General features: G+C 36.7%; 1 protein-coding gene and 1 pseudogene across 7 annotated transcripts in view; both read left to right on the top strand.

The window, feature by feature from the left end:
- The window catches only part of Dcaf6 (DDB1 and CUL4 associated factor 6), a 111,065-nt gene that overhangs the window by 62,473 nt on the left and 22,948 nt on the right, over nucleotides 1–25,644 (top strand). For 3 of the 7 annotated variants that reach the window (XM_031387867.1, XM_031387877.1, XM_031387908.1), the window contains exons 11-15: nucleotides 2,102–2,275; nucleotides 11,356–11,415; nucleotides 20,832–20,949; nucleotides 24,953–25,068; nucleotides 25,488–25,556. In XM_031387867.1, coding sequence (XP_031243727.1) covers nucleotides 2,102–2,275; nucleotides 11,356–11,415; nucleotides 20,832–20,949; nucleotides 24,953–25,068; nucleotides 25,488–25,556 — 537 coding nt within the window. The remainder of the gene's footprint in view (nucleotides 1–2,101; nucleotides 2,276–11,355; nucleotides 11,416–20,831; nucleotides 20,950–24,952; nucleotides 25,069–25,487; nucleotides 25,557–25,644) is intronic. The other 4 variants (XM_031387884.1, XM_031387914.1, XM_031387890.1 and 1 more) reach the window with 2 other exon arrangements.
- Nucleotides 9,437–9,554, top strand: LOC116072143 (annotated as a pseudogene).

Here is a 25,644-nt window from a genome sequence, read left to right as displayed (position 1 = left end):
GGGGTCTGGGTTACCTCACTCAGGATGAATTGTTCATTAACTCTTAATTAGCTGGCTGAAGACAATTCTTTATAAATCAGAGGCCACAGTAATAAGAGGTTAATGCACTAGCATGCTTGGTTCCCCAAATGACAAAATTTGGACGAGAGGCTGAAAATGCATTTGCTGCAAGTGTCACTGAGAGGAATTGCGTGTGCTTCCATTACTAAGTCTACCACTGAGAGTATCCTTGCCCACATTCTTTGCCTGCCCTTTGGTGCCATTTACACTCCTCTCCTCCATTCCCTTGGGCTGTTCAGTCATGCCTGTCCTGCACTCACCTACTTCTTTTCACGTATTGCCTTTTCCTTCTCCTCAATTAAGCCTACTCAAGCAGCAGGAACTTTCTCCCCAGTTAAGACACAGCAAGTTCCCTTTGACCCTTCTTCCTCACTGTCCCCCAGCCTCCCTTCTTCTATTAGCGTTCAGGACTGCAGTGTTTACCTTTCTGTTCTACTTCTTGGCCCCACTTCTTGAACCTGCTGCAGTCTGGTTCTGGCTCCTGTTAGTACACCATGACAGCTTTCATCAGGCTTGTCATTGACTTACACAGTGCAGAAGCCAGCTGTCAGGGCTCAGTATCCTTTCCAGGAGAACAGTGTGTCAGCATACCAGATGTTTCCATCCTTTGCAGACACACTTTTATCACTTTACCTATCGCCCTCGCTTGGCTTCTTCTGGTTTTTGTTTGTGGTTGATTGGTTGAGGGTTTTGTTTGTTTGTTTGTTTTCTTTTAATCACTGAAGTTCCCCAGGGCTCAGTTCTTATCTGTCATCAGGAGCCTTGAAGTTTCATCACAAGTGACAATCCAAAGTTTATTAGGAATCCTTGACTCTTACATTCAGTCTCTGGTTAATTTCTCCACATGGATGGGTATTAGTTCTTTCCAGAGTGAATTGTTCTTTCTCTATTGTTCTTCGCTGTGGCAAATAGCAGATAAAAGATGCTGCTTTTGTCTCTCACATCTCCCATGTTTCCCCTGAGCATTTCCCTTGCCCTTTCCTCGTCCTGGAACAGCTCCTTCATGACAGCCAAGCTTACTTCTGTGTCCTTGAGGCCATGGTCAGGCAGCACCTTAGAAGGCTTTTCTAAGAACTCAAACACACAAAACAGCACGCTCTCCCTTTCATCTAGCCTGCAAGCTTTCTGTACTAGTTTAATGTAGCTGTTACCCCTGGGTATACATGTGTGCATATATAGAGATATATGTGCATGCACATGCAATGTTTATACACAGATGTCTATTTTCCCTCAGAATGTAAACTCCATGGGGTAAGAATTATTTTGCTCAATGTGCTGTTGTCCAGGAAGACTCATGTGTAAGGAAGGGGTATGCAGCTACCTCTCTGCAGAATTTTGTGTAATTTTCCTTTTTACCTTGGTCATTTCCAAAGGAAAGATTAAGAAAATATTGTATAAATCTTTTTAAGCTAAAGTGTCAATTCTAACATAGAAAAAAACATTTTTAAGGATATGACATGCAACTTTCATTTTTAAAAGTTATAATGAATTCTAATAATTGTCTTTAAATATATAACTGTTTACTTTTTTATTGAATTTGAATTGTTACTTGACTGAAATTAGTAAAGTAACTTAAATTTTTGTTTAGATTATTTAAATTAATATTTCATATCTATTATGTGTTATTTTTCTGTATACAGAGAAGAAAATGGTGAATATTTGAATGTATAATTTAGGATCTTAATGGATAAGTGTGTAGTGCAGTGATCGAATATGTGCTTAGGCCCTGTATTCAATACGTAGTACCATAAAGAACTATAAAATAAAGTTAAAATAGTGTTTTGCTTTTACAGTATTTTACTTTCATTAGTTTGGTTAAATAGTTACAGAAATTGTGTTTCTAATTTGTGATAATATAAGAGAAACATCTGGTTGTATGTGTATAGTCTGTCTCATAATTTAATGATTTTTTTAATCTAAGTTTTTTTAGTATTTCTCTTTAAAGCATGTCTTATTTAATCTTTCCCTTTTTAAGTGTATAATCAACTTTATACTCTTCTTTGTCATGTTACTCTCTCCTTTCTTTTCCTGTCTGTGTCAGAATTTTTAAGGGGGCCTGAGATAGCTTTGCTCCGTAAGCGCCTGCAGCAGCTGAGGCTTAAGAAGGCTGAGCAGCAGAGGCAGCAAGAGCTAGCACAGGCCCAGCGTCAGCCTTCCACTTCCTCTTCCGATCAGTCTCCTCATGAGGGCTCTTCACGGGACCCTCAAGCTTCAGGTTATTGATGTCAAGTGTGCTTAAGCAGCGTCTGGTTGCTTTCTAATCCTGCTCTGTGCAGTCCCATGTTTCCCCGCCCATTCAAATGGGAAGCTAATGTGCTTGCAGCTTGTCTTTAAGTTCCTGGCAATTGAGTGGTGTTCAGTATCTATTGCAGAGGGCCGGGTTGACAGGAGCATTTCCCAGGGGGCAAGTATACAACGAGCCTTTAGTTTACGGGAAACTATTTGGAAAGAGGTAGATGTTTATTTTTAAAGTTTTGAACTACTTTCTAATAAATCCACTGAATTTCATGCCTACTTTGATCTTTTTGTAGAAATTTCCTGTATGCCAAAATGAACCTATGCTTATAGATCCTTGGCTTTTCCTTTTTTTTAAAGTGTGTATTATAGTTAACCAGTATTTTATATAGTCCTAGTGATTCTTGAGCCATACTAGCATGCACACTCAATCATTTCCTTCTGTTATTTCATTTTTTTTTCAAGGTTTTTTTACTCAGCACTGCTATAGTCAACTTCTGTATGTAGGGCAGCAAGAGTACTTTATGATCTGTTTCCTGCTCTTATGCTGTCAAATTTTGATACTATATATAGAGAGAGTCAGTGCCACTAAGGATATATTAATACTCTAATTCTCTTAGTCAATATTTCTTGAGAATAATGAAACATACAGCATAAAATAGTTTATCAAGTAGAACAATAAGTACTATATATCTTATCGTATAGGTATTATAGTAGCTGTTAATGTTCATCATGGAAGAAACATATACCTAGTTCTCACATTAATATATTTATAATACTTGATATATTTTGCTTTATTATCCTAAGGAATAATGAGTTTGGGTGTTAGTTCCTTTGAACATTCTGATTTAATTACTTAGAATTAATATGTACCATTCATGGGTAGAATTATTCAACTTTTGCCTTATAAATGTCTGTTCCAGCAATGGTAACCATAGTTATTTGTTGATAATGTTGTGATAAAATATAATTCAGGCATCTGAAATATACCTATGTATTTGGAACAAATTTAGGGGCTTGATATTATTTCATGCTATATTAATAGAAAGAAAGTCCAGCAATGTTTTCTGATTTCTTTTCCTGGTAGGACGATCTTTTCTTATACTAAAAACTAATAGCTAACAAGAAAATTTGATCAGATTTAATGTATATCAAAATAATATACATTAAAACATTTTACTGTGAATTCATATTTTATATATAGTACTGTAGCTGAAAATGTTTTTAACACACAAAGACGTCATGAAACACAAAAACCAATAAAGAAGAAAATAATGTCTTGATATATTTAATATCTTTTTAGTTTTATTGGTCTCGTGTGTGAGCCTTTGTGCACATACATGCATGCAGGCATGCCAGGAACACACATGTGAAAGTCTGATGAAAACGCTAGAGTCAGCTCTCGCTTTCCACTGTGTAGGTTCTGAGGATTGAACTCAGAGTGTTAGGCTTGGAAGTAGCCACCTTTACCTACTGGGCCCTCTTGCCAGCACCTTATAGACTTAGGTATTTTTAAGATACCAACATTTGTCAGTAACAAGGCAAGTATTAAAGTGAATTTGGATAGAAAGAAAAACTGTATGAGGAAGAAAGTATACACTGTGAGTGTTAGCAAAGTAAGTTGAGGCTTATTTACTTTCATATAAAGAACCCAAAATTTGAAAATTGAAGCAGATTCTTTTTTGAGTAAAAAAATTTTGAGTGGTGCTAGGCATGATGGCACATACCTTTAATCCCAGCATTCGGGAGGCAGAGGTAGGCGGATCTTTGTAAATTCAAGGCCAGCCTGGTCTACATAGTGAGTTCCAGGCAAACCAGGACTACACAGGGGAAAAAAGTAAATATATATAGCTTTTGTGAAATAATAGGAAATGCTTACATAAAATAAAGATAAATAATTTTTTCTAATAGCCCCTGTTCTTAACAATTAGATACAATTTTGTATGTGTGAGTTAACAGTAATTGATGCCATTTTTCTCATAATAGATGTTACTACTATCAGGATAGAAAGTACCAAAGTTAGCTTTCGTTTTTGTTTTCTGGGGGCAGTGTTTAGGGACACTGTGAGTGGTCCAGCATTTGATATACAGTCTTAGGCTTTGCTACATTACAGCCTGTGACAATCCCAGGCTATCCTAAAGTGATGATTGTTTTTCTCTGTACTGAGAGGGTCAGGAAAGCGCCAAGGTCTTCTCCTTGCATACAGTCTGATTCCAGTTGAACTTTAAGGCGTTTGTGCTGCAGGACCTGAAGTGCCTGGGAAATTGTCTAAAGCAAAAAGAACCTTTAGTGGTTCTGTGTGTGCCAACTGTGCCTGTGATGGAGCAAGAGTGCTTTTCTTATTGAGCAGCAGAAAATTGCTATGAAAATGTTGAATAACCAAGCATAGCGTCAGAAAGTGAAGTAAATATGAAGCTTTTAAAAGCCCGGCAGTGGTGGCGCCGCACACCTTTAATCCCAGCACTTGGGAGGCAGAGGCAGGTGGATTTCTGAGTTGAAGCTCAGCATGGTCTACAGAGTGAGTTCCAAGATGGCCAGGGCTACACAGAGAAACCATGCCTCAAAAACCAAAAAAAGAAAGAAAGAAAGAAAGAAAGAAAGAAAGAAAGAAAGAAAGAAAGAAAGAAAGAAAGAAAGAAAGAAAGAAAAAGAAAGGGAGGAAGGAAGGAAGGAAGAAAGAAAGAAAGAAAGAAAGAAAGAAAGAAAGAAAGAAAGAAAGAAAGAAAGAAGGAAAAAAAGTCATAAAAACTTAAGGCATGTTCTGTTTTGACAAGGTACCAAAATTAGTATATTTGATTTTAGTTTGTTAGTTTCTTATATATAAAAGGTATATATTTTGTGCCTATCCATAAATTCTGAGGGGCCAGGAGGGGGGCTCAGTGGGTAAAGGATGGCCATGGAAGCCTGATAAACCTGAGTTCACTTCCTAGATCCCACTGTGGAAGGAGAGAGCTGACTCCTGAAAATTATCCCCTGACCTTTTGTGTACCCTCACACAGGTATTACATGCACAGATACAATAATAATAAAGAACATTTAAATAGGTTATGATACTACTAATGAAAGGTACATCCATTGTCTTTCCACTTAAGTTTCTTAGATATAAGATGCTCAAAAGATATATGGATTAGAATCAAGAAATTGAAAAAGTATAGAGTTTCTGAATTATTTCATGCCTGACAGATGTTCTCTTTTCAAAACATGGGGCCCAGGAGAAGTCTGTGAGAGGCTGAGTGTAGAATGAGTCGACAATATCTGGTTTCTATATATGAGAGTTGAAAGCAAGTCACTTTGCAGAAATAATAATCTACAATCAATTTTACTAGGATTGGATGGGAAGGAACCAGACCGTATTTATCAATAATGATAGCTTTTCTTTTCCTTTCTTATGGTTTCTCTGGCTGTCCTGGAACTAACTCTGTAGACCAGGCTGGCCTCAAGCTCATAGATTAGCCTACCTCTGCTTTCCAAGTGTTAGGTTTAAGGTATGTGCCCCCACACCCAGCAATATATCTTACATTATTCTGAAACACCAAATAATGTCAACTTCACTTTTAAATTATTGTTTAAAATAAGTCATAGAAAATAATTGGGGCTTGGGACATAGTTTAGTGGTAGAACAATTACTTAGCATGCCTAAGGCTCTGGATTGACCCTCCAGTGCCACAAGCAAAGAAGTGTTGCTAGATGTTTAAATCATAGCTTTTCCTTTAATTGAGGGCAGGATGATTCAGCTTCAAGTCTTTCATCAATTTTACATAGGAGTTCTGATTTAAATTTTGCCTGTGGGTTTGGGATCTAGCAGTGTCTAGCAGAAGCTGTTTGATTGTCAGGGTCACGGGTGGAAAACAACCAATCCAACATAAGAGTACAACTGTTGTGTCTTAGCTTGCTCTTCTGCTAAGCCATAGGTTCTCAAGTCTGAAGTAAAATATACACCAACCTACTCTAAAAGAAGGGTTCTTCTCAAGATTTATTTTTATTATTTTTAATTATGCATGTGCAGGTATGTTCACATGTTTGCAGGACCTTGGCAGGCCTGAGGTGTCATATTCCCCCATGGAATTGGAGTTTGAGGTAGTTGTGAGCAATCCAATGTGGGTGATAGGAACCTCCCATCAGCCCCCAGCAAGAGCAGAAAGTTCTCTTAACCACTGAGCTTTCTCTCTCTCCAGCCTCCTATTTTAGTTTTTTTCAAGTACATTTTTCTTCTAGAAGTTAAAAAATATACCATAAGTCTTTTAGGGATTATATTTTACCTCATTTTCTTTTTAGGAAATACAACATAACTTATAACACATCGGTGGTTTTGTTGTTAGTAGCATTTAGAGACAGGATCTCAATATACACCCGCAGATGCTCCCAAACTTGCAGTCCCTTTCTCATCTCCCTGAATGCTGACTAGAATTCGAGGCAGGCAGTTTGGTTTTCTGATCTGGGATTGTTTGAGATAAGTTCTTGCTGCCTAGCTCAGGCTGGCCCTGAGTTTGCTGTCCAAGCCTTTTTCTTCTGAGTGCTGACATGCTAAGCATGTGCTAGCACCAGCCAGCTTGATTAGCTCTGGGGGCTTGAGGTAGACACGTGCATGTAGGTCAGAGGACAACTTGTGAGGAGTCACTTTCACTGGTTGGGTTTTGTGAATCAAACTCAGTCAGGGTGAGAGGCACTCTTTTCTTTTTTTTTTATTAATCCTGAAAAGCTTTTCCCCCCACTTCTTGTTTATCTCATCATTATCTGGGTCTGAGATCTTGTTCCTTGCCTTATGACTACATGAGCTTGCGCAATTCATTTGACCATTGTCTGTTACTTTCCCAGTTTCCAGTTTATTTGGGTAGTATAGCCTACCCTGGTTAATAGAGATGCATAGAGACGGGATAGATAAATACATAGTTGTTAATACTTGTGAGAGAATACCGTCTGATTTATAGCATAACTTACTTCTGCAGAATGTCTTCGTATCAAGACCATTTAAGGTAGACAGCATTGAGGGTTCAAAATGAGCTGTTGGTGCATTTTTCAAGTGAATGCCCAAGTAGCTGCAACAAAGGCATTCGGTGTACGGCTGATTTAAAAGCCCAGGTCTCTCTTTCCATTTCAGGTCCCCTGAAGTCATGGGTTGCTGGCTCCTGCTCAGAGTGACAACACCCTGTGGAATCTACTGGTACTTGCCCAACCACCACAGAGCCCACTGGAGCATGGAGCCAGCCTAGAGAGGGTCAGGTAGGAACTGTTTTTTCACTTTATGGCACGGTTTTGCCAATTGGAAGAAAAAGTAACTTTTATACCCCCAAAGGGTGTAAAACATTGATGATTATTTTTGAAAAAGGGCTTTTCAAAACTGAGCCATATTGGAAAAAATCAGCATTTAATCTATCCTGTGCAAGCAAGCTCTGTTTACTATTAGCTTCCCTGCAGTGCTCAGATCAATCTGAGATAGACACACTGGTTCATGTTTTAGCCTTTGTACAAAATTAATAAATCAGACATAATACTGACCTAATTCTACAAGGCTTTGTTAATTACTTTAAGTGTTTAGAGTTCTGAGGAAAACAGTAGTGAATCTTAGGGTTTTAAACTATAATTAAATGAATATATATCCCATAGTTTGAAGAAAAATTTGCATCATTCTTTTTCAGTGAGTACCATAGCCCTGAAAGACAGGGAGGTAGTAGTTGAACTAACTGATTCTTTCCCGTATGTTGAGTAGCTTACAAGGATTGTCTCATTAATTCCCCAAAAGAATACTGCATACTTTTTTGTCGATACAGAAATTAAACCTTAGAGAATTAAAATAATCTCTCCAGGATTACAATATTAGTAAGGAAAAGCCATTCAAACCTAGGAAATATGGCTGAAGAAGTCTTGTTATATGATAGATTATAACTTTTTGTTTTTCTATAATTGGAAAAGTTCTGGTGTTAAATGACTAAAAGATTTATTCAGTATCAAAGTACAGATTTGGGAAAAATACAGAGTAAACAATATAATATGTGTAAATAGTATGCATACAGTAAATACTATATATATAAATGAATATATATTGAGCTTAGTACTAAATGAAATATTGCTTAACATTTTTTTCTACCTTTAAAATAATATAATTTTAAATATTTTAAATGTATTTACATACCATACTACTTTTAGAAGTGGACCATATATTCTGGGTTTTATTTTGTGATAATGCCTTCTAAAATATTTCACAGAAATATGAAGTAGGATACACAACCAGCTGCAGGATTGAGTTGGTACTCACTATTCTGGTGGTCACTGTGTTAATATTGGAAGTATTTCTGTAACAGGAGTTCTAGATATTATGAACACCTAGTATTAGAAAAGTGTGCCACTTAACATATTTATGTTACAGGAAAATAATAATTCTAAAAAGAATTGCCTAGTCCCAAGATTATAAATAAAGTAAATGCAATAACCAAGAGTCACAAAAAGATGTTAGGCAAGTTGAGGTGGCTCAGCGGGTGAAGACCCTGGTGGCAAGCCTACAGCTAGAGGACCTACATTGTGGAGAGAACTGACTCCCACAAGTTGTCTTCTAACGTCCATGTATGAGCTCACTACATGTATGAGCATGTGCACTTCCACACACAGTAGTCTGAATAACAAGTCATTCTTAGAAACACACAGTTTGTTATAGGCTAAAACAGCACAATGAAAATGTTTTTGTTAAAATAGGGGTTTGATGTTAATTTAATATAAGGTTTATTATTTTAAATACTATTAAGACTAAAGTACAGTTTGTGATGATTAGCATTAAAGATCTTTAGTATTTAGTGATACTTTCTAAGTTTTATTGAAAGATACATTTTACTTCTAGAAGATGTATGCATTTCATGTGTATAGAAAAACAGATTATTTGTGAAGTGCATTTTTTAGTGGCTTTGGAGTTGTCTTGAAGCCCTTACTTATTAAAAGAGGGCATAGGGAAATATGTAACAAATCCAGAGGGATGAACTGTAGTTTGTAAAGCTCTGAAGGGATTCCCAGTGTTTAATGACTTGACCTGGTTTTGCCTTGAAAAGTGTGACTTTACTTCTAAAGAGTAAATTGTGTGTTTTTCAAAGTAATGCAGGTGGCAATGTCAGATCTAAAATGAATGAATGAGAATCCTTTTAAAAAGAAAGATTCGATCTACGCCCATACGACCCTGAACGCGCCTGATCTCGCTGATCTCGGAAGCTAAGCAGGGTCGGGCCTGGTTAGTACTTGGATGGGAGACCGCCTGGGAATACCGGGTACTGTAGGCTAAAAAAAAAAGAAAGAAAGAAAGAAAGAAAGAAAGAAAGAAAGAAAGAAAGAAAGAAAGAAAGAAAGAAAGAAAGAAAGAAAGAAATATGTGGTAGACTAAGGAACCAATAAACACTACCATTCCCACTTGCCTTCTTGCAGAGTAGACTTTTTAAGCCACATATTCTGGTGGAGAGATGATGGGTAAAGATGACAAAAGCTTCAGACTTTAATGTCATAGTTTATCAAATTGTCTGAGCAAAGTGGTATGACATTAGAAGATGGAAGACTTGAGGTCGACAGGCTACAAATGGAAGTAATGGAATGGTGTAAGTGTAGAGTGAAAGCAGGATGTATTTCTTTAGCTGTCCAGCTAAGGATGATCTGTATTTAATACCTGTTTGGGGAAAATTAAATGTTATTATTAACATAGCGGGTGCTCAGCCAGACATGCCTTATTAACAGCATTCACTAAGAACTAGGGCAAAAGATCTTAGAAATTAGGACTCACGTTTATACGTGATAAGAAGCTGTGTTTGGCACCTGTACTTTCCCTCTCTGCTGTAGCTCTGCGGGGCACTGGGGCTTCTCTCTGTTGGGTGTCCTTTGTCCAAACATAACTTGGGACCAGAAGTAGCAGGTTTGGAAGAATATTTTCTTATAACTTATAACTTATTATATTCTTATAATGAGGTGTGTGGAGGTGGGGAGCACTCAGGACTAAGCAGCATATTCCTTTGTGCTTTCTGTACATTTGATGCAAACATCAAGGTAATTTTATGCAGTACTTTTAATGTATCTATATTCTGACTGCATTCTATCACAGGATGTTAGCTGTGAAATTTTCCACTTGTGTCATGTCAGCTGTCAAGAGATGTGCTAAGGTACTACATTCCTGTGCTGCTTAGGGAGAAAGAAGGATCTGCCTAAAAATGTTGCTGATTGTCAGAATTAAGACTTGCTAACACCAGACAAATGGCCTTTCCATTTCAATATGCTGATGTCCTTTATACCAGTGTTTTCTAAAAACTAGAACCCAATAATGAAGTCAATTCTCAAATAGAGTCTCAGTGTGTCCAAAAGGTCAAAATAAAGTTGTACTATTTGAAGCCAAAGTAGAAAAAAGAAAGCACAGACCATTAAGAGTTCTTCTTGCTTTTTTTTTCTACCAGGTACCTCTATAACGAAGCCTAAGCTTTCAGAGTGTAGTTTCATTATGCAAAATATCCCATAGAGTTCCTAAAGTTACAGGTTTCCCTGAAGGTATCTAATTCATTGACTACTTTTCCTATGAACCACTTTTTGTTGTTAAACATCCTGGCTCCTTATTCAGTTCATGGTATAGCAAGCAGCATCTCACAAAGTCTAGTGAGCATCTCATTTCATGCCTTCAGTCTCCCAAAGCAGGATGAAAGCATTTTAAAGCTGGTGAGGGAGGGTATTCATTTATTTATTTGTTTATTTATTTATTTATTTATTTATTTATTTATTTGAGAAGGGCAAGGTATCTTCTATTTAGAGGAAATACCCCATTTCTAATTATCTATCTGGCACTTTATCTGTGCTAGATGAATTGTATTAAAGGTATGTGCATGGAAATACAGTAATGATTTTCTCAACTCATTCTCAAGATCGCTCAGTGCTTGCCTGGGGTAGCACCTTAAGCACATGGCCCTGCTTACTCACTGCTTGGCAAACGCCGCAGTACTGACTTCTCTCCCCACCCTTATCCATTCGTTTCTTAAGCTTAGAGATTATCGTGACATTGCTGTGCAGTTTTCTGCTGCTTACTTTTAAGTTGAAATCTCATTTTTGTTTCAGATTCTCCTTCTTCTGTGGTTAACAAACAGCTCGGATCCATGTCACTTGATGAGCAACAGGGTGCGTGCAACAGGAGATACGCTATACCCATCCACCATAGATTTATTGCAATGCATAAACAAAGTTCTTCTTTGCTTTTGCTTACCATATCATTTTGATTATGGTCTTCAGTCACTATTTTATGGACTAAATTATCCTGTGTGGTTTTGTGCACAAAGGGTTCTCTTGACCTAAACAGATTATGTTCTGTGTGAGCTCATTTCTGCCTTTGGCATTTTATAACAACTTTGAAGTCTGTCCTTTAACAGTTGGTAATGAATATAATATATTTTTTATTATAGCTATATATCATAAAATCATAAAGAACTGTGTAAGGTTAGCAAATTGACCCATTGCTCATTTAGAAGCTATTTGAATATAGTAATATTACACGTTTCTAGGTTGTTATGGTAATGGCACTTAGTTTTGTGTCATACTTAACTGGTGGTGGAGACAAGATTTTATATGTAGCCCAAGTTGGCCTTGAACTACCCGTGGTTTTGTTTAGCCTTTCTCCTGTGTCCTGGGATCACAGGCATGCTGCCATCCCAATTTTAAGTACTATGCTCAGAAACCCAGAGATAGGTGGAAAGCTGGACCCTCAGCAGGGAAAAGCTCTTTCACTTACATTGGTACTTTTCTAAGTTAGCAAAGGTATAGACTCAGACTCACAGGCTTGAGGAGAACAATATGCAATCAACAGGCTTGTCAGCCAATTTTATTACTAGCAGATCTGACAGAGTGCAGAAAGAATTGGGAAAGGAGAATATTCTGACAATAAAGAGGTACATGGAAAGAAGAGTGCGGGGGGACTGGACGAAGCTGTAGTGCTTCCTTTAGAATTAAGGCAAAGTTCTTAGGATCTCAACTCAGAATTCTCTAAGGGGCTCTAAGCACTTCGTGATATATCAGTGTTAACTAAGCAACAAGGAATAACTTGAATTTATTTATTTGGTTACGTATGTATGTATGTATGTATGTATGTATGTATATGTGGTATGTGTATGTATTGGGGCCATGCCATGGTGCAGTCTTAGTGATCAGAGGATAATTACCAGGGGTCAGCTCTTTCCTTCTATTATATAGGTTCCAGGGATTGAATTCAGGTCAGGCTTGGCTGCAAGTGCCTTTACTGCTCAGCCAACTCACCAGCTTGATTTCATTTATCTCAATTGAAAAGGACAAATGGGTACTTAGTTCACAAATTTCTTTTTTAAGATTATGAATAAGCATGAAATCCATAAGACTTCACAGGCTGAAAGGTAGCAAATGTAAGACTCACCAGTTCATTGAGTTCAAATCAATTTTGCTGTAGAATCTGATTTTAATCTTCTTAGAGAAATGTTCAAACACCAAATTTAAAACATTTAGAAACTAGTTTACCTTCAGTCGTAGATTATTTATTTGTAAACCCTTTGATGACATGCATTATTGGGTTTGGATTTTGTTTGTTCTGTTTTTTTTTTCCTGTTCTTAAAAAATAAAGCTAGGTGTGGTAGTTTTTGCCTTTAATCCCAGCACTCAGGAAACTGATGCAGAAAGATAGCCATGAGTAAGATTGAAAATCTGAGTAAAATAAAATAAAATAAAAAGCAAAATACAATGAGGCATGAAGTAGGAAAAGAAGAAGTAAATAAATGTGAGATCTACAAAATTAAGCATATTTTACCTTTACACAGTAAGAAAATGGAATATATTTATAGTATCATATTATATTACACTATAGCCAGATTCATGTTTAGTTAACCATAGAGAATAATTTCTATAGTTCTATATTGAATACTATACCTAATTTAGTTGGTAGTTCATTTATATATGGTTCTGAGATATAAAAAAAAAGAGAAGACTCAAGTTTAACCTACACAGTTTTAGCCTCAGTGCCTGGGTAAGTGGGGATGCCATTTAATGAAGCTAACCAGCTTAGAAATAGAAATTAGCAGGATCTTTGTTTGGGGCCCATTTAATGTGATTTACCATGTAGTTGTATAGCCAGAGTGGTTTTATAAGGTCAAATATCAAATGTATTTGGCAGAAACTACATAGTAAACAGCTGTTGTAGTTTTATGATAAAAGCCATGAGCAAAAATGTCCTAATGATGGGAAATAACCTAAGCACATGGGTTTACCTATGGCAATGTGTGCTAACTGCACTAGAGAAGTTAAGAGGGGGGTTAGGGGATGGAGAGATGGCTCAGAAGTTAAAAACAATGGCTGCTCTTCCAAAGGTCATGAGTTTAATTCCCAGCAACCACATGGTGGCTCATAACCATCTATAATGAGATCTAGTGCCCTCTTCTGGTATCCAGGCACACATGCAGGCAGAGCGCTGTATACATAATAAATAAATAAATTTGAAAAAAAAAAAAAAGTCAGGACAGCCTGCTTGCCACTAGTCTCTCTCTTTAGGTTTAATGTATTAACTTTCTTTTAGCTATTCATGCCCAGTGTGTTCTCTACTAGCAAACAGATGATCCTTTGAAAAGAGTGTATGTGTGTGTGTGTGCACGTGCTAGCTCATTCATATCATTTATCCATCTAAAGTTTCTTTAACCCTTGAAAAGCCTGAAGTCCATGCCATGACTTATAAGCCAAGCATGAGCTGGCCTTTATCTCCCTAACCAGATTTTGAGTTGTTGCCGAGCTGCCTGTGGTGTGCTGACACTCTGAGCTCCTTTCCCGTTCAGATAGCTTACACACTAGTCCCACTCCCAAACTTAAGCCGTTTCTACATATCCCTTAAGTGTCAATCGCTCAAGAATATGACCTCTCAGTATATAGTATTTTGTCTTTTCTCATTTTGTGGCCTTGTTAATGGCTCTCATTAGACTTATGATATTAATATCATATATATTATATGTGATAATGTATATGATAATGTATATATGTATATGTATCAAATTTATCAGTTCCATATTGATATCATTTTAAATCAAAATATACCAATATTATGTTGGGGTGTTTTGGGGAGAAGGAGTCCTTGTGGTTATTTTGTTGTTGTTGTTGTTGTTGCTACTGTTGTTGTTGTTGTTTTTTATACATGGTCTCACTATGTAGTCTTGGCTGGCCTGGAAATCTTTATGTAGACCAGGCTAGCCTGGAACTTTCAGAAATCAAGTTACATGCCTCTGCTGTATGTGCCAGGATTAAAGGTGTGCCATCATGCCCAGAAACAGTGTTTGTTGAATAAATAAGTAGATTAATTTATTAAGTGATCAGCACTAAGGAAATTATAGTGGTCAGCATAGCAACCAGGTTCACACCCTGAAAAGTTCACTTGGGTAGTATTGTATAAGAATGAGCCGGGCGGTGGTGGTGCGCGCCTTTAATCCCAGCGCTTGGGAGGCAGAGGCAGGCGGATTTCTGAGTTCGAGGCCAGCCTGGTCTACAGAGTGAGTTCCAGGACAGCCAGGGCTATGCAGAGAAACCCTGTCTTGAAAAAACCAACATATATATATATATATATATATATATATATATATATATATATATATATATATATATATATGGGGAGAGAGGGAGAGAAAGCGGTAGGGGAGACTGGGGTAAGTTACGAGGAAAGAGGTTTTGACTCACAGTTCTGGGGGTATCTACTTGGTCATATGCTCTTCTGTGCATTGCCCACCCCCACAAAAAAAGGAAGGAAAGCAGGAGCATATTGAAGACAGATGTCAAATGGGAAAGCCAAAGAAAGCTAACAAAACCATATTTGGTTGGTAACAGCTTAGCCTACCAGTAACATATACAATCCTCTGAGGAAGACTCATTCACTTTTGCAAGGAGATATTAGCCCACATAAGGACTCTGTATTCATGATACAGACACCTTCCTATTTGCTACATGGACAGCCAGTGATATAAATATATATAATTATTCAAAGAAAAAATTTCATCGGTAAGAACTCATTGAAACTGGAAAGTGTTACTATTTAACTTTTTTGTTTGTTTGTTTTTTCAAGACAGGGTTTCTTCATGTAGCCCTGGATGTCCTGGAACTCACTCTGTAGCCCAAGCTGTCCTGGAACTCACTCTGTAGCCCAGGCTGTCCCGGAACTCACTCTGTAGCCCAAGCTGTCCTGGAATTCACTCTGTAGCCCAGGCTGTCCTGGAACTCACTCTGTAGACCATGCTGACCTGGAACTCACTCTTTAGACCAGGCTGTCCTGGAACTCACTCTGTAGACCAGGCTGGCCTCATCTTTGGTAATTACCCCCACCAAAAAAATATCTCAGAACTACTATGGGAAAGTTAAAGGATATAGAAAGTACCTGGTAACCTAGGTGATGATAAATACACATTTTAAAAGAAGAATAGTATTTCTTTATAAGTATGAAAAGGAAAGTGAATGTGTAGTCAGAGGTCTGACTTTGTTGCCCAGTTTAGTCTCCCAAGATGACTGGGACTACAAGAGCATATCTCCATCCCTGACTTTGCCTCATTGTTCTTATTTCCTTTAATCAATATGCTTTCTTTTTAAAAAAAAAAATTATTCATGTAGGAGTACTCTGTCTACACGTATACCTACATGCCAGAAGATAATATCAAGTCCCTTCATAGATGGTTGTGAACCACCGGCGATTGCTGGGAATTGAACTCAAGAGGAGCAGCCAGTGTTCTTAGCCACTAAGCCATCTCATTAGCCCACCAATGTGCTTTCTAAATAAACAAAATGATAGGGAAAAATAAAAAAAAGGCATTGTCATTTGAGTAAAATACTTCTCATATTCACAAAATTTATAGTTGTAGGCAAACACAATTCTCCTTTGCTCTCCTTTGTAAATTATGGACAAGCACAATGGTATCTCTGATGAACTTTGCTGCCTAGAAAAAATTACATGTGATATATAGCTTTTAATATATATTTACATCAATGTGTGTGTATATATATATATATGTATATATAGTCTCTCATTAAGATAATGTGGAAAAAAGAGAAGAATGTAATTATAATCTCAAAAAACTGAAAATTTTATAAAAAAAGTAGTAATTAAGGATAGAGGATATAGCTCTTGCTTTGTATATTCAAAGTCATATTCACAAAGTTTAAAGTTGTGGGCAAATATATGGGTATTTAACATCCATGTTAGACATCAAAATATATGTTATATGTAGCTATTATCTATTATATATTATGTAGCTACAGTAGCCTGTATATACAACAAAAATATATGTGTATATGTACATATAAATAAATATACATATATATGTTTTTAATATACATATATAATATGTAATCTTTTTTATACTTTTATTTGAAATAGATCACTATCACTGTGTATCCCTAACTGATCTAAATTTTGCTATATAGATCAGGTTATCCTTGAACTCATATAGGACCACCTGCCTATACCTCTCCAGTAGTGGGATTAAAGGTGTGCACCACCAGGATCCCCTTTGAATAATATATCTTTCTTAAATGTTTAGGATTCACACTGTTCTCCATTGTGGTCCTAAACTAAATTCAAGTATTCCAGAGCACCTGAGACAACAGGCATGTGTTGCATGCCTAGAAAGATAATACATTTTAATGAGAACTTCAGTTTTCATTTTTACTTTTGTATCTAATTTTTATGTTTATTATTCTAAAGGGAAAATTCTTTTATATATATTATTTGACCGGGCTGCCCTTGAAATCCAAAATCCACCTGCCTCTACAGTGCAGTGCTGGTATCACAGATGTACACCACCATGCCCCCCTAGTTTAGTTTTAAAAAATTTTTTTCGAGAAGAGTTCATTTGGGGAGAGCATAAGAAAATAGTTTTTGTATAAGTTTAAGTCTTTGTCATGATTGAGGAGACTGTTTTATACTTATTACAGTGATAATTGTTAAGTAAAAGCTAAAAGAATGTGTGTCGTTTTATGTAACTAGGTTTCCCGTGGTGTTAAAGCATTCATTTGTATTGGAGACTTAGTGGGTAATCAGAACATAGAAAGACTGATTTGACTGAATCTTCTGGGGTGGATTGGGAAGTGGAAAAACTGCATTTGTCATGAATTAAATATTTCTTTAAGAATCATACTTGCATAATACAACAAATTGAAATTTTAATAATATCATGAGAATATTATACTAATTTTATTTATACAGCCCTCAGGAGTGGCACCAGGACCTTGCATACACTAAGCAAGAGCTATATACCTTGCCCTTTCTTGTTACTTTTTATAATTTTTATTTTTTGAGGTTATAATATAATTACATCATGCCCTGCTTTCCATTCCCTCTGTATTATTTTTTAATAACAGAGTTGAAGTGACCAGCCCGGCCTCAGACTAGATGTCATTCTGCCTCCATCTCTTAAGTAGCTGGGCTTACTGCTACTACCTTGTCTGGCTCAAATAGTATTTTAAGTAGTTATTCATTATATAATGATTTTTTAAATTTTTAGCAAGTAGCAAATGTTTGAAGCCTGTATATTAACAGGAAATGTTAGTTCAGTATTTACCATCCCAGAACACATCTATAACAATATGTTTTAAATTCTAGTGGACAAAACATAGTGAAACGAGACTCCACTCTGGCTTCTGTATATTTCTTAGATTTACTATTTACTGGTTGGTTACTTGGAATGAAATAACTAATGTGTTCTGCCTCATCTGACAGTGAAGACAAAACATACAAGCATGATAAGTATTAAAGAAAGATCTACATATTGTGTAATTGAGTATGGTTTTGAAATAGTTTTTAGAATGTGTTTGCTATTCTAATTTAAAACAACTAAACAAAGTAGAGGAAACCTAATTGCTTATAAGTATCCTTTAAGTAATATAAAAACAAAACATTAATTTGTAGGTGTTTGTGTAGTTGCTGGGAGTTGAACTCAGGACCTCTCGAAGAGCAGTCAGTGCTCTTAACCACTGAGCAATCTATCTCTCCAGCCCCAATTTGTAGGTCTTTAAAGTATTTTTCTTTTAAAACATTAACTTAAAATATGTATTTTACCACACAGTAAATTATATCCATTTTCAAACATTATTTTATTATTGCACTGTATATGCATGTGTGTGCCTGGTGCCAACGGAGGCATTGGAATCCCTGGAACTGGAGTTACAGATGGTTGTGAACTTCCGTTATCAATGCTAAGTCCTCTTTATCAATCAAAGCCAGGTCCTCTTTAAGAGCAGCTAGTGCTCTTAACCTCTGAGACATTTCTTCAGCCCCCAAATTATATCCACCCTCAGCTAAGGGACTGACATTCTGAGAAAACCCATCTTAATAAGTTGTGGATAGTCATGCAAAGCAACATTATGCTAAGAGGGGTAGGAGGAAAGTTAGGAATAGGTTCTAAACTTGGGAGTCTGAAGTTTGAGGACCCAATCAAAGAATCCATTCCATTTGTACAGTGGTTGGCTAGTTGAAGCCAAGGTTGATGAGTTCATTTAGAGTTGAAAGGAACAATATTAATCAGCTGTACTTACTTTATGATTATATGACTCCATTTTATGACTGTATTTGAATAATTTTGTAGTAGATGACTCTAGGAAAAAAGGTTGCCTGAGACTTCTTCTGGGGAGGGCTTGGCGGGGTGCTGTAGATGGTCATGAAGGGTCTCAGCACTCCTCTCTCTTTCCTCCCTTTGGTTTGCCGTATTTCTGTAGCATACGAATTTATGTAATTGTCTTTGCTTTCTTCAGAAGCAATGGTTTTTGAGTTTGTTTGGGACTTGTGGTGTTGTTTGTTTGTTTTGTTTGTTTGGACAGGGGTGAGGTTGGGAGGTTGCCCATTAATGTCAGAAAAGTGGTGTTGGATTTCCTGGCACTAAAAGTTAGAGGAAGTTATGTGCAATGTAACATGGGTTCTAGTCATTGAACTCAGGTCCTCCAAGAGTGCAGCATACTTTCTCTTAAATGGCCTTCCTTTTTTTCCCCCTCAGGAAAGGGTCTCACTGTGAAGCCTTGGCTGGCCTGGAACTTGTAATCTAGACCAGGCTGACCTTGAACTCAGATCTACCTGCCTCTGCCTCCCTGGTCTGGGCTTAATGATGTGTGCCACCATACCCTGCATTTCTTCTTTACCTTAGAGGGAAAATAAATAGCAAAATATCTTATAAGATATTCTTGAGAAAAAGAAAAAAAAAAAAAGCTCCAGCTCTGCCTGTGTTTTTGATCATCCCAGGCTTTAACCATAACCCAGTTACAGCAACCTTAAAACAATAATGGCTTTGTCATCAATGGCATGAAAATCTGTGGCAGAACTAAAGGAAGCTATGTGTTGACCAACAACCCTCTCTTGACACTGTTGTAAAAGCAGAAAACACCTGAATAACTTTTTAAAGTTGTGATTTATTTTCAGGAAAAGTAGCTCACTGTTGTATCAGTCTTGCAATGGATGGCAACAAAAGAGATGCCACAGACAGGTTTTCTCTCTGGAGACAGCTAGCCAATGGCTTTGTGTCCATTTCTATTCTCTGTGTATTCTCATGTTTCCACAAGATGTTACTGACCTTCCAAATAGGAAGTTTTAAAGTTCTACTTCATTTTGTCCTTGATTATCTTTTTGCTATTTGGGGGAGAGGGCTTTGAATAGTCTCTACAATTTCTTTGATATTATTTGCCATTTTCATTTAATTAATGGATTAATTTAGAGACAGGGTCTTACTAAGTTAAATTGCCTTAGCTGTTTTAGAACTATGTGTACCAGGTTGTAGTCAAATTTAGAGCAATCAGCTTGTCTTTGCAAGAGACAGATGTGTGTAGCCATTCCCATCCAAATGATGAAGTTTCCCTGTATGAGACAAGGTCTCACTCTGTAGCCCAGCTGGCCTGGGTTTTCCTGTGGAACATAGGCAGGCCTTTAAAGCTTGGAGGTCCTCCTGTCTTAGCCCCTTAAGTGCTGGGATTGCAGGTGTGAGCACCTTTATTTGCATTTTAAAAAGACTCTATATATACTCTATAAAATTTTAAGGTGAAATTACTGTCCTTTATTAAGAAATAACTTCTTTATAAGATTAGTTAAGAATAAAAGCTGAAATATACTAAAACATTGAAATAATTTTTAGAAAAAAAAAACAAATCCCAGTATACTACGTCCTTGTGGTAGTGTCCTGTGAGAACACAGGACTCAGTAGCCTCTAACTGCAGCAGTCAGAACATCTGGTTTAGAGCCTTTTCATCTTATATTTTAGCCACTGTTAATCCTTTCTGATGCTCAAGCAACTAAAAACTATACCATGGGTATTCAACTAAATAAGGCACCAGTTTATAATTTGTCACTGCATGTTAGTAGCCTTTGATTCCTTATTGAAAGGGTGTGGTTTTCTAAATCTGAGGGAGTCATCTAAACAAAGATAGAATTGATAATGTTGCTTTGAACTTTAAACGAGAGCCCTAACATGATCAAACGTTATGATGACAGCCTAACTTAAGTTCTTTTACATTTTAGGAAATGTCATATTTTTACTGGTTTCAGAAACTTTTTCAAATGTTTTAAACACAATTTTCAGATAACAATAATGAAAGGCTGAGCCCCAAACCAGGGACAGGCGAACCAGTGTTAAGTTTGCACTACAGCACAGAAGGAACAACTACAAGCACAATAAAACTGAACTTTACAGACGAATGGTAAGTTAACACTTTCGTAAAGATGTTCTTAGCTGTTTTGTACAATTGTATTCGATATGCTTTTTCTGTACTTCATTTTATATTTTGGTTTTTGCTATTTACTTATTAGTTTTGAAATTGTAGTATATTTTAAATTCCTTGAAGAACTTGTAGATAGACAGATTAGGTGTCTGCAGAGGTGGATCATTCTCAGTGAGTGAGGACCTGAATTGCAGTCCCCAGCAGTCATGTAAAATGCTGAGCATCGCTGCGCATACTTGCACATGCTTGTAGCCCTAGCACTGGGAGGCAGAGAGACTGGCAGATTCCTTGAGCTCACCAATGAGCTTCCTCTTCAGTGAGAGACTCTCAGACTAATGGGTAGAGAGCTATAGAGGAAGACACCCAACAATTCACATGGCATGTGTGCTTGTTCAACTTGCATGCACATAAAACAGGCAAAATTCATAAAATGCACAGATCAATAAATCCCACCTGCAGATTAGATGAAATCAGACCTGTGAGTTTACATGTCTAAAAATTTAGCAAATTGTGTTTGTTATCCTGAGATGTTTGTTCTGATAGAAAATACAAACAATAATATAATCACCTATAGAGAGCATTAATTTAAAATATTTTAGTCTTTGTTCTCTGTGTTTGTGTATATAAACATATGCTCATGATTTTTGTTGTACATTTTAGAACATAATTTAAATTATGCTGACTATACTCTATTCTGCATTTGTTAAACTTAACTTTGTAGTAATCATTATTAACTGTAACTACCCATCTTTTTCCTTTAGTTACTTGCACTAATTGTTATCTTACTAATCTGTCCAGTAGGGATGCTGTAGACTACTTACTCATTCCCTTTTAATTGAAAAAAATTAATTTGACTCTTGTTTTTTTGTTTTTTGTTTTTTTCAAGACAGGGTTTCTCTGTGTAGCCTTGTTTGTCCTGGAACTCACTCTGTAGACCAGGCTGGCCTCAAACTCAGAAATCTGACTGCCTCTGCCTCCCAAGTGCTGGGATTAAAGGCGTGCGCCACCACTGCCTGGCTAATTTGACATTTTAACCCATTGAGGTTAACACCCAATGAAAGTCTTAACTTTTTTTTTTTTTTTAAAGATTTATTTATTTGTTACATGTAAGTACATTGTAGCTGTCTTCAGACACTCCAGAAGAGGGCATCAGATCTTGCTACAGATGGTTGTAAGCCACCATGTGGTTGCTGGGATTTGAACTCAGGACCTTCAGAAGAGCAGTCAGTGCTCTTACCCACTGAGCCATCTCACCAGCCCGAAAGTCTTCTTTTTAAAACTTTTCCTATCTTCACCATCGTGTCTGTGAGATCTGTCTCCAGAGATGAACTGTTTAGATCAAAAGCGATTGCCAGTTTATTGTTTTCTCTTTTCACAGACTCTTAGTGTATGGACATTTTACTCTCTGTTCAATGTGGTTTTTTTTTTCATTATGATAAATTTTTATTAGATATTTTCTTTATTTACATGTCATATGATTTCTCCTTTCCCAATTTCCCCTCCAAAAACAAAACAAAACAAAACAAAAAAACAAAAAACAACAAGAACAAACCCTTGTTCCCTCCCCCTCCCCATATTTGCCACTCCACCCTCTCCCACTTATTGGCCCTGGCATTCCCCCACACTGGGGCACAGAACCTTCACAGGGCCAAGGACCTCTCCTCCCATTGAAAGTGTTTATTTTTTGACTCTTGATTTTTAAAGATTTTACTTGTTATTTAATTATTAGAATGGTTAGACTTTTATACTTAATGCTACACTGGCTGTCTATAATGGCATTTGTGATTTTGTTCATGATTAATTTAAGAAATCAATTTATGTAAATATTATCTTTCCCACTAACTAGAGGCCTTTTGATTGAGTATTATCCAAATATTTTATCAGCCTTGTTTAATTAGTAGTTTATGAATGTTTGTTGACAATATGACAATATGTAATTATGTGCTGACATAACTATATTAAGCTTTATATAACAATTATATCAATTATTTATAGTCATTAATATATTAAACATTAATATATTAAATTTATGTACTAATTAATATACCTTTCTATAATATAAATTATATTATGTACAAATAATATATTGCATGTTAATATATTTATAATATATAATTATGTTATATGCTTGATTAATATGTGATTGTATGTTACATTATTCAGTTTGTTGGCTTCCTTGTATGTTTATGTGTAAATGTATTTTAGAGTAAAGTCTGATTAAATAGAACTTCAGATATTATTGGAGACCTATGTCACAAGGATTATTCTAGACATTGGAAATTCATAAGTAAAAAAAATAGTTAAGCTGGGCGGTGGTGGCACACTCCTTTAATCCCACCACTTGGGAGGCAGAGGCAGGCGGATTTCTGAGTTCGAGGCCAGCCTGGTCTACAGAGTGAGTTCCAGGACAGCCAAGGCGACACAGAGAAACCCTGTCTCGAAAACAAACAAACAAACAAAAAAAAGAAATCTGCACCCTGCTGGAACTTAAATTTTAGGTAGAGGAACTGGGCAATCATTACTGTAAATAAGTATATAATGTAGCATGATGGGAGGCTCTGAGTACTGCAGAAGCAAAGAGAGCAGGTAAGGACCATCAGGAACCTAAGGAAAGTTAGTCATCAGTGAGAAGATATGTATATGTAGGGAAGAAGATGTTAGGCAGAGAGACATCCCACGAGTAAAGCAGTCCTATATGTTCAGGGATCTTTCAGGAAGCTCATGTTTGTGAAATGGAATGGGCAGAGGAGAGACTGGTGAGAAAATGAAGGTGGTATAGAAACAGAGAAGATGCTTTTGTTCCTGTGTTCAGACCATAGGTAGAAGTCAGTGCTAACTAAAAGACTGTGGCCAGAAGCAGAATAAGCAGTGGCAGTATGTTGTGCCAGAATGGGAGCAGTGGAGGTTGTAAAGATAATCAGAATCTTTAACACAGGTTCTTGTTTCCATCACTTATGCCTGACCTCTTCTGCCTTCACCTTTCTATACAAGCTGCCGTCTAAGGCAGAGTGCCTTCAGAACAATTCTAAGATAAAGTTTTACACTTTTTTTTCTTGAATGCTAATTTCACTTTAAATGATCATAAATTATATTATCATTCATCAGTTTGTCAAAGATTACCATTTCTATTTTTAAAATATTCAGTATAGTAGAAAATAAAGCAGAACATTAAAAAACAATGCATCTTTTCTTTATTACAGTATTGTCTCTTGCTTTTTAGTGTCTTTAATGACAAATGAGGCAGTAGAAGACCCTGTGAAGTTGAACTCTCACTTGACAGCTTGAGGAAGCTTTCTAAATCCCAGCTTTTTAGTACAAATGGGTACTCCTAATAGAACCCATTTCTGAGGTTTGCTGAGATTTCAAGGGATTTCACAGAGAAAGCAGCTCAAACTTAGTACACTTTGTGTATGATAAGCACCACATAGTAATAGTTAAAACAGCACTCTTATTCTAATAATTTGGCTCATTTTCTGCTGTGCTCTGTCTTTGTTGGTTTATGAGAGCTATTATCATATGATGCAAGGGTTATGTCATGAGTTCCAGGACAGCAAGGGCTACACAGAGAAACCCTGTCTCAAAAAAAAAAAAAAAAAAAAAAAAAAAAAAAAGAAAGGAAAGAAAGAAAGAAAAAAAGGAGACAGTATAATTCATTTAAACTTCCGTAGAAACTGGGGCTGAAGGTGTGACATATTAGCATATATTAGAATATAGCCCCTGTGCTTGATTCCCAGCACACACAGACTCATTAAGAGACGCATAGAAATAAATATATAGTAGGCAGTAGGAGCATCAAACTCATGAATTAAAGTGCTCTCATTTGAAAATCTTTTTAAGATAAAGTGTGATTATTTTTTTAAAAACGGCTTTCCTAATACTCATGTTCTGAATTTTCCAATACTTTTTAAGTTGTAAAATATGAAAGTTACATCAAAATCCTATGTTAACTTTTGGTGGTATCACATGTCTCTTGTGATTCTAGGAGCAGTACAGCCTCGAGTTCCAGAGGAAATGGGAGCCACTGCCAATCTGAGGGTCAAGAAGAATGCTTGGTTCCACCGAGCTCTCTGCAGCCCCCCGAAGGAGACAGTGAAACGAGTTAGGCTCCTTTATCTGATGCCGTCTTTAGTGTGTCTGGAGACAGCTACAGTGTACTCATATACTCCCTCCCCAATGGTTCACCTTTGTTTGTTCTTTGTAGATGGAGATTTTGTCTTAAACTTATTTTGCGGGGTGGAGGCTGTGGAGGACAGAGGACAGCTTTGTCAAGGCAGCTCCCTCCTTCCGTCTTTACTTGGATTCTAGGAATCAAACTCAAGTCTCCAGGCTTGCACTTGACAAGTGCCTTTACCCTCAAAGTCATTTTGCCCATCCCTGGGGTCAGATTGTATTTGAACATTAAAGGTTTCTATGATCCAGATAGAATTAAGAGCCATTCGTGTAAAGGAATGTTGGAGTGTTGTATTTATATTTTTCTGTAAAAAGCTAGATTTCATGATAAATTTGTTTATTTCCAGGAGCTCCTGAAGAACTATCAGAGAAAGGAACATTTCCAGAAAACCTCACTCAAAACCAGATAGATACAGGTGAGTTATTTTGCCGTCTTTAGGAAAATTGGTTCATATACAAACTAAACACCTTAATCTTTGTAATCTCTCCAGAGGCAAAGGTCAC

Source organism: Mastomys coucha, unplaced genomic scaffold (genome assembly GCF_008632895.1).
Source record: "Mastomys coucha isolate ucsf_1 unplaced genomic scaffold, UCSF_Mcou_1 pScaffold1, whole genome shotgun sequence".
Lineage (NCBI taxonomy): Eukaryota > Metazoa > Chordata > Mammalia > Rodentia > Muridae > Mastomys > Mastomys coucha.
The sequence above is the reverse complement of the archived record's forward strand: the minus strand, read 5'-3'. Positions and strand labels throughout refer to the sequence as shown.